Raw genomic sequence first — 9209 nt, 5'->3', positions numbered from 1 at the left:
TGTATTACACGAGTCTTACAGCCAACAGTCAGCACTGTGTAACCATGGAGGTAGATAGACCACAACTTTTAGATACGAAGTTTGGTCTCTCGTGCTCCTCTGCTTGGCTCGTGTGTTGTGTGTGGACTGTGGTGGTGATGACAATGCAAAAGCCAAAAGTAGAAGAATCGTCACTCCTTCTGAAATTCCTTCCTTCGCCGTGTAAGTCTTTTGCTTCAGCCCCAGTAGATTTTGCTGCAACACGTTGGTGCTACTGCTAGACACAGAGTTATATTTGTCTGCCAGAAGTCCCCGAACAGCAACACTTTATCGACGATGTTGGAACGCATGCGACGGGGAATGAAGAAATAAATAAAGATCGGGAAATAGAATTCTGATGTAATGAAGACTGCCCTCTATCGATATATAAGCAAAGATGGATATTTTTTGAAGCACGTGACAATAACGTGATGCAGTATGTTGATGAAAAAAAAACTTTTTTTGAGTTTGACTCCCAGACTCACCAAACGATAAACACACACTAGCGCTTATATTTTGTTTGACCTACCAGACTAAACATTGGCACGTAGAATTGAAGCAGACGTGCAACAATTTTGTCAAAATGCAGAACGATTTCATGGCTGCTGCTGTTCAAAGTCTCTTGAACAGTTCCTCTCATTTCTAAGTCCATGGCCTGAGATTAGCAACTACGGGGTAGTAGCTAGCCAAGAAACAATGGCAGACCTCGATGACTCTCCACCGAGTACGACGATCTCTGCAGTTTCTGCCGGGGAGGCCGTCAGCAGAGACGGAATGGCGGCTCTGGCTGATCGGGACGACACGGCATTTGAGATGGAGATGGAGACGTCATTTAAAATGGACAAAATTCCACCACATGGTGAGGCTGCTAAATTAATTGGCGGTCAGAGAGGTTCTATTTTTTTTATTTTTTTTTTTCATTTTTCTTTCAATGAATTTATTTAAAGATAAATAACGGACTGTTCTTTCACATTCATTAGTCATTATCAGTTTTATATTATAGGGCCTATTTTAAAATTTACCAAAAAAGTTTTTTGCAACTTTTTAAAATAATATAAAATAATATATTATTACTTATTGTGTAGATATTTGGTTATATTATTATTGTTATTTTTTATTTCATTAATTGTGGTTTTTATTTTATTTGTGTGCTTCGCTGTTTTTGTTTTTTTGTTTTTTTCATGTTGCAATTTTGGGGGTAATTTACGCCAAACAAAAAAGAATGACCACAAAAACGTGGCAAGAAGCACTGCAGCTGTTGGTAGAACCACCTTTGAACTGAATTTTTCACTGAGCAGTTTTATTTAAAATTAACTTTATTTTGTGTTGTTCCTGAATAAATAATTATCCTATTTAACTATTTCTCCTTTTTTCCCTTCTTATCAAAGCCCCTCCACCAAATGGAACTCTTCCTTCAGATTCAAAGGAGGGAGATTTCACTTCGTCTTGCACCGTCTCAGAGATGAGTGCAGGGTCAGGAAGCGTTAGACAGAGAAGACGAGTCAGGACTGTGGACGAGATGGAGGATGGTTTCGTTTTCTTAGAAGCAACCGCCACGCCCGATAATGAGATTGAAGCTCATAAGATAACACAGAATTATATGGTAAGATGGGTACGCCGCCTTGAGTTCAAACACTCGAGGGTGTGTTCATCTTGGGACAGCCCCTAAACATGAGCATCAACTTCCCCAAGCATTCATAGCCATCGGTCTTGGGACAGCCAACCGGAACTATACTTTCATTGTGTGCATTTTATGGGTAAAACTTTTTTTGTGAATTCATGAAAAAAACAAAAAAATGTATAAATTATTTTATTATAAATTATTTTATTATAAGAGAATGAGTCTACAAGTTTTAAGTTTTATAAGACCAAATAAAAAAAATTACCAGTTGATCATCCAGATTTTTCCAAAAATAGGAAGATGAGGGTCTTTATATTTTAATTTTTTTTTCCAAAGATGGCTGCTTCGTATTTCAAATCAAACAGGCCACCAATTCTTCAGTTTGAACCCACCACAATACTTATTTTACCATTTGTTGCATGAGGACCCGGGTTAACAGGGTCGGATTATTACACTAAAAAGATTTGCTGGTAGGCACTCGCTAATTTTGTTTTATGAAACAGACGGTAACATGGTTCGAGAGCATCATGTTTAGATTTAGGAAAAGCTCCTAGGCCAGTCCATGTGAGAGGATGTATTATTTAAAACAAAAACAAAAAGATGCGGCCCCATAAAGGATGTGGGCGGGGACTATCAACTTTTTTTTTGGGGGGGGGGCCTAAGTACCTAAGGGGTTAACCCCTACATTTACTTTTCCTAGAAGTGTTCTTGGTTCACTTAGAATGTGCACTGCCAATCCTAGTACACGGGACCTACATGTACGTGTGTACAGCTTACATCCAAAGGACTAAAGCAATAATGGTTTAGTGTCTTGCTTTGGAGACCGTGTACCAAGACCGGGACTCAAACACACACTCTGCTTGGCCATGGAATGCCACTATGATATGTTCTTGTTAATTTTCGGTCACCCTAAAAGGGGTTCCTCATTCTACATGTAGCATTTGCAAGCAACGAATTTGCTGTTGTGCTGTTTTTGCCAATGTTGTTATACCTGTCTCAACCAAAGTGTCACTTGGTTGCTTTTGTTTAATTTTGTTTCCCCTTCTAGTTTGGGTTTAAGAAATGGAAGAGTCATGTCACAAAGCGCCCTCTGGATGAACGGTCAGACATTGTGAAGATGCTTTATGAACAACCAAAACAAGTCAAGCCATCAGAAAAACGTAGGTTGAAGAAAAGTATTTGTGTAATGATATGTTTTTCATTGTATTATATTCTGCAAACATTTTTAACAGCCTCATGTTTTGATCATAGCAGAGTCAGGTCTGTCTGTCTGTTTGCTGCCGTTTTGAAAGGCAAGGGCACCAAGGCATTTTCTCCATGGTAAAGGGCACCCTCTAAGGGTAAGGAAAGTGTAAAGTTCTACTGGAGCAATGCAAGTGCACCAAGGCAATAAGCCTTTTTGACATATGGCGGACACAGTGCTACAACACTTATAGGTTTGGGTAAATTTGTGTGTACATGTATACCCCCAAATCAAACAGTACACTCCTATCACGTCCATCATACCTCATAAAGGATTATGACCAGGGATGGAGGCAACAGCATTTGTTGCCTCCGTTCAGGCCTGCAGAGTGTTTATAAAAATCAATCATTCAATCAATCATTCAAAGAGCATCGTTATTCTAGATGTCTATTCCAATGCGCTTAGCAAAATGACAACAAATTTAGGTCAAAAAAGTTAACAGAATTCCATGTGGAGATGACAAGTGTAATGGACTTAAAGGAACACGTTGCCTTGGATCGGTCGAGTTGGTCTTTGAAAAAGCGTTTGTAACCGTTAAGCAGATTCAAAAAGTCTTAAGCTGGCTTGTGAAGATCTGTAAGGAGTCAAGTGTACAAAGTTAATAGGGGAGATCATTCCATAGCTTTGGTGCACATGAAACAAATTAGCTTCCATCACCTGATGAAGATAAAAGTTTAGGAATGTTCAATGATTGTTTGTTTGATGATCTCTAGATTGCATCAGAGTGGGTCGAAGATGGTATATGTGCACTAAGCCTGGGCGACTAGTGAAATTTACTACTCGACTAGTCACGCCTCAAATAGTTGCGACTTTGACACTAGTCGCAACTTATTTTTAATTCCCAAGATGCATTGCGGTTATAATAGCCCCAGGCGCAGAAGTAAAATTCATACTGAAAGGATTGAAGAATTGTGTCACTGATGTCTGTCTGTGTTTTCATTTTGTAGTAGTCTTGGGGCCACGATTAATCAAGAAGTTGAAAAACATTCGTCGCAACTCGACTAAACAGTCAATATTCGCAACTACGACACTATTCACACTAGTCGCCCAGGCCTTCTCAACATGTCTCTTTTAATGGAACACGTTGCCTTGGATTGGTCGAGTTTAAAGCATATGTAACTGTTTGTTAAAAAGATATTAGAAAGATATTTTAAAAGTAGAATATAATGGTCTACACAAGTATCACTCGAAATTGCGTGGTTTTCCTTTTACCTCGTCAACAAACGCGGTCGGCCATTTATGGGAGTCAAATTTTTGGAACATTGTATTCTACTTTTAAAACATCTTTCTAACCATATAACAAATGGTTACAAACGCTTTTCAAAGACCAACTCGACTGATCCAAGGCAACGTGTTCCTTTAAGTAATCATTCTTAGACAAATCATTAAATGTCATTTCATTACTTCCCACAGACTCCACACTCTCTTTTGGAAACGTCTTCTATGCAATCTTTATTGGATGGTGGCTGTCTCTAATCTACTTACTTGTTGCTCTTCTAATGCTTATTACAATTGTAGGACGGCATCATGGTAAGTCATTTTCACTTTCTAAACCTCCCTTATTGGACGACATCATGGTAAGTCATTTTCACTTTCTAAACCTCCCTTAGAATTGAACAACTTCCACACCATATATTTGCAATAAATGCAACTGTCAAGCCCGCCTCTCCCCAAACATCCCCCCCCCCAACACCTTTGACAATTTTGTTTTTGTTTACTGTAGTAAACACAATTATAAAAATTATACCATGCACGGGCCCCCATAAAAATAGGGAGAAATGTGCAAATTTAAATAATAGTTTCTGTGTCACAATGTAAAAATTTGCAAATTCCCAGCCATGGTGTTATGTCCCAAATTAAAAATAATAATATATTCGATTTATATAGCGCCCAATCATTGTTTGAGTATTTTCAACATTATAAGTCAATTGATGGTTGGGATTCATAAGTAATGACAATGATGGTCTTTTAAAAATTAAGCGATGCAATTTATCAATTTTGTACATGTTTACAAGTACTATCTAAAACAGTTTTTTTCTGTCCCCTTTTCAGCAAAATTTTGCGTCGCTTTAGCTCAATACTTCCTGTGGCCATTTGGGAAATTTGTCAAAGAGAAGACGTATTACGAACTGGAAGATAGCGACGATAACAACGAAGAGGGAAAATTTCTCCTCGGAAACGGAATCGGGAGCGATTCTCACAGAGACTCAACCTATTCCAACTCCTTGCCATCCTATGTGAAGAAATCCAGCAGTGATTACTGGGTAAGGCAGTCACAACCAGTTCTATCCAGTTCATTCTAAACCAAACCAGTCCAAACTAGTTATGTACATGTATTGTGCATCAATGGGGACATTCACAAAATATCAAATTCACAGACATTATCTTCTGAACGCTAAAAATCTGATAGTCCATTTTAACTCATCCTTATCCTATATGAAGAATTATAACAGTGATTACTCTGTGAGGCAGTCAGAACCAGTTCTATCCAGTTCATTCTAAACCAAACCAGTCCGAACCAGTCACAGTATAGTGCATCATTGGTGACATTCACAAAAAATTTATAAAATTCACAAACTATCTTAGAAGAAAAGATAAAATTCTGTACGCTATTACTCTGGGAATTCATTCCAACTCATCCTTAATGTCCTATGTGAAGAATTACAACATTGACTGTGAGGCAGTCAGAACCAGTTTTATCCTGTTCATTCTAAATCAAACCAGTCTGAACCAGTTATGATGCATCATTCGACATATTCACACACAAAATTATAACAAAGAAAAAATTCAAAAACATAACTTGAAAAAAAAAAAATAAACTCAGATAATCAGTTGTCATCTAGAAAGTGCACCAATTGTCTTAATTTTGTAGAAAATTTGAACAGGTTCATTACATATTGTAATTTTTTTCTAAACTTTAATATTTTTATAGGGTAGACTCATGCTTCACCAACAGCTGGACTACAATGGTTAATTAACATACAAAATAACTGAAAAATTGATTTTTCCTCTTGAAATCGCGAAAAATATGAATAATTTATGAACAATTTCTCCTGCCTTTCCTGTTCGTAAGTGTGACGTAATTTCACTTTAAGCGAAGTCCACTTAACATAAATTGGCTCCTCTGTCATGTCTGTTCAAATTACATTGATCTAGTTTTTGTATCAAGATTTAAAATGAGGGTATCTATTTGGTTATTAATCTTAAAATTAAAGGCAATAATAAGTTTTTGTTAAAAGCCTTTGGCAGCTTTCAAAAGAAAATGGCAGCTTTCTGAAGATTTCACTCGAAAATAATATGGTAACAGAGATCAGTTTTTATCCCCCACAATTTGAATCTGAGAAACATTACTGTCAGTATTGTTTCTCAAGTTTTGTTTTGGGATTATTCCTCCTACATATAAGTGGACATATTCGTTCTGAATTTGTTGGTTATTTCAAAAACACCTTTTGAAGCAAAATTTTCACAGGTTATTTTGAGTGTCTACATTTAATGTATTTATAAAGGATGAAAACAACCAAGCGCTGCCAAAAGCTCATTGCCTTTAAACATTAATTTTAAGTTTTTGTCGTAAGAAATGCTTTTGAATGATGAAATAGGTGATTTGGGGTAAATTTACAAACAAGAGTTACATTGTATGTCGGCTTGGAAGCACGAAATAGCAAAAATTCTGGGCTTGCAGCAGATTTGCATGTGTGGCGCAATGATTTAGCAACAATGATAGTGACTCTGGGCATGCTAATGGTAATGTTTAACAAAGTATTTACTGCTAACACAAACAGATGCTTCAAAAAGACGGAAAGTACTGCAGCTTTACTTTAAACTGATGTTTAATTCATTAATTATTGCGTATTCTACCCTTGCGGTTTGGCAAACGACAAACAAAATAAATCTCATTTTAATTCCAAGTCTACTTTTTAACTAGCCTTAGCATTTAACAATTTGGTTTAATTATTTTAATCAGAACTTCCTTCATCAAAACAACAAAATTACTTTTAAAGGCACTGGACACTGTTGGTAATTACTCAAAATAATTTTGACCGCCAAATGAGACCAAATGTTTACAGGTTTGTTATTCTATGCATATGTTGAGATACAATGTACATCAAGTGAGAAGACTGGTCTTTGACAATTACCAAAGGTGTCCAGTGCCTTTAAGGTGCGGAAGCATTGTGTTTTGTGGGGAATTGTGTTTTTAGTGATGCGGATGGGCAAACGTTTAGATTTTGACAAACAGATGTTGCAGAATATTCATCCAAGTGCTCGGGGGAACCAACAATTAGCATTTTAAATTGAATTCGTCACAAAGATAAATTGTGGAAAATGGTAACACATCACTTTCATTTCATACACAGCACTCAAATCACTTTCATTTTTATGAATCATCAAACAAAATCAAAGATGGACTTAAAGAGAAATTCTCTAACAACATCTAGGTGAGGGCTACACAAAACTGATGGGCCATATCGACCTACATTTAAAATGTGAAACAACTGCTACCAGGGGCATGTTGCCAGCTACTCCTGGGGCTGAAACAGAGTTACCCCCCCCCCCCCCACTCTTCACCAGTCTGTAATAGAGCCTGGCTGGTAGAGCAGAATGCGCTACCTTTTCGACTTGTTTTACAAAGCAATTATATTTAAGTGCCTTACTAGTTCAGCCACCTACATGTAGAGCATGTCAATTTAATTAAGACACTATAAGTGTCGTGGCTGAGCGGTCAAGAGCACCAAATTCAAACTCTGGTGTTTCTGATCAGCAGGGTGTGGGTTTGAATCCCAGCCATGATGCTTGTGTCCTTAAGCAAGACACTTAACCATTGCTTCGTCCTTCGGATGGGACGTTAAGCCGTTGGTCCCATATGTTAGTGTAAACGCATGTAAAAGAACCCAGTGCACTTATCATAAAAAGAAGGGGTTCACCCCGTTGTTCCTGGCTGGATTGGCAGCATATTTCGCCACAGCATCTTGTAAACCATTACATGGTGCTTAATGATTAGGTCTTATATCTCAAATTTCGTCCCACTCCTTGCAGTAATAATACTTGGCGCTTTGTATCCTTTGGCAAAAGGCGCATTATAAATATGGTTATTATTATTATTATTATTATTATTATTATTATTATTATTATTATTATTATTATTATTATTATTATTATTAAAGTGTCATAACTGGGATTCAGAATCATTCCATTATTACAGCACCACTTTTTTTCATTTCATTATTTTTCATTTCATTATGTTTTTTTCCACTTCATATCATTTTCATATCACAATAGGACCAGGAGGATGGTGCTCCCGTCAACTCCACCAAAAACAGGTTTAGAAGACTAGACAGCACAAGAACTTGGGTAAGACTTGGTAAACTATTTATCAATCAATCATGAATCATTCAATTAATCAATCAATAAAAAAAAAGGCAATCAATCAATCAATCAATCAATCAATCAATCAATCAGTCAATCAGCATCTTGTTCAGTACCATCATGCTACATGTGACATGTTTGTCTCACACTCTTGAGTCTCCTGACGATGGCTAGAGCGAGCTAGTCGAAACGTTGAGACCAATTGACTCACTCCGAGGCAAGGAAAATTAAGTAATCAATCAATCAATCAATCAATCAATCAATCAATCAATCAATCAATCAATCATTCAGCAACTTGTTGAGTACCATCATGCTTTGTCTCACACTCAGCGATCTCCTGATGATGGCTAGAGAGCGAGCTAGTCGAAAAATTGAGACCAGTTGACTCACTCCACGGCAGGGAAGATGATACTGAGAAGTCCCCTCGAAAGTAGTAGTCCAGGCCAATTTCCTACCTTCTGCCCAGGTAGCAGTTAGTAAGCAGGGCACCTCTTTTCAGAACTGAAAAGTCTCCCCAGTTCTGGGAAATCTACCCCGCAAATTAGAGAAGTGTCCTGAACTTCTTCTTCTAAAAATCTACTCTGTGGTATTAGAAAATAAAGCAAGACAAGTTCTCAAAGAACAAATTATAATCAACCCAGCAAGTAGATTAATACACGGATGGTGTTACCGCAATCTAAATGTATTGATGCCATCATGCTTTTTCTGGGGGAAGAAACTATATTAAAAAATAACCACAAAAGATGTTATCACTATCTCTTCTAATCAGGGGAATTTATTGAAATATTTGTTAATTTGATGTACAGGCCGAAATTTTCTCATCACGGATAATAAAGTGAAACAGAATTGAATATCGACACATTTATTATCAATCATTCTAAAAACGCATGCAGGGGAAAGGTCGGACAGTAGGAGTGTTAAATATTTGTTTATCTTACAATCGTGACAATGGAGGAAGGAAGT

The 9209-nt window shown here is 37.1% G+C and overlaps 1 protein-coding gene across 2 annotated transcripts in view; it reads left to right on the top strand.

Moving 5' to 3' along the window:
- The first annotated feature begins 572 nt into the window (after positions 1-572).
- Positions 573-9209, top strand: part of LOC139952783 (uncharacterized) — a 26914-nt gene continuing 18277 nt past the window's right edge. The window contains exons 1-6 of one of the 2 annotated variants that reach the window (XM_071951997.1): positions 573-877; positions 1407-1621; positions 2688-2799; positions 4296-4412; positions 4935-5146; positions 8160-8231. In XM_071951997.1, coding sequence (XP_071808098.1) covers positions 715-877; positions 1407-1621; positions 2688-2799; positions 4296-4412; positions 4935-5146; positions 8160-8231 — 891 coding nt within the window. In that variant the 5' untranslated portion in view covers positions 573-714. The remainder of the gene's footprint in view (positions 878-1406; positions 1622-2687; positions 2800-4295; positions 4413-4934; positions 5147-8159; positions 8232-9209) is intronic. The other variant, XM_071951998.1, reaches the window with a different exon arrangement.

The sequence above is a fragment of the Asterias amurensis genome, chromosome 21 (assembly GCF_032118995.1).
Source record: "Asterias amurensis chromosome 21, ASM3211899v1".
NCBI classification, from domain to species: Eukaryota; Metazoa; Echinodermata; class Asteroidea; order Forcipulatida; family Asteriidae; genus Asterias; species Asterias amurensis.
The sequence above is the reverse complement of the archived record's forward strand: the minus strand, read 5'-3'. Positions and strand labels throughout refer to the sequence as shown.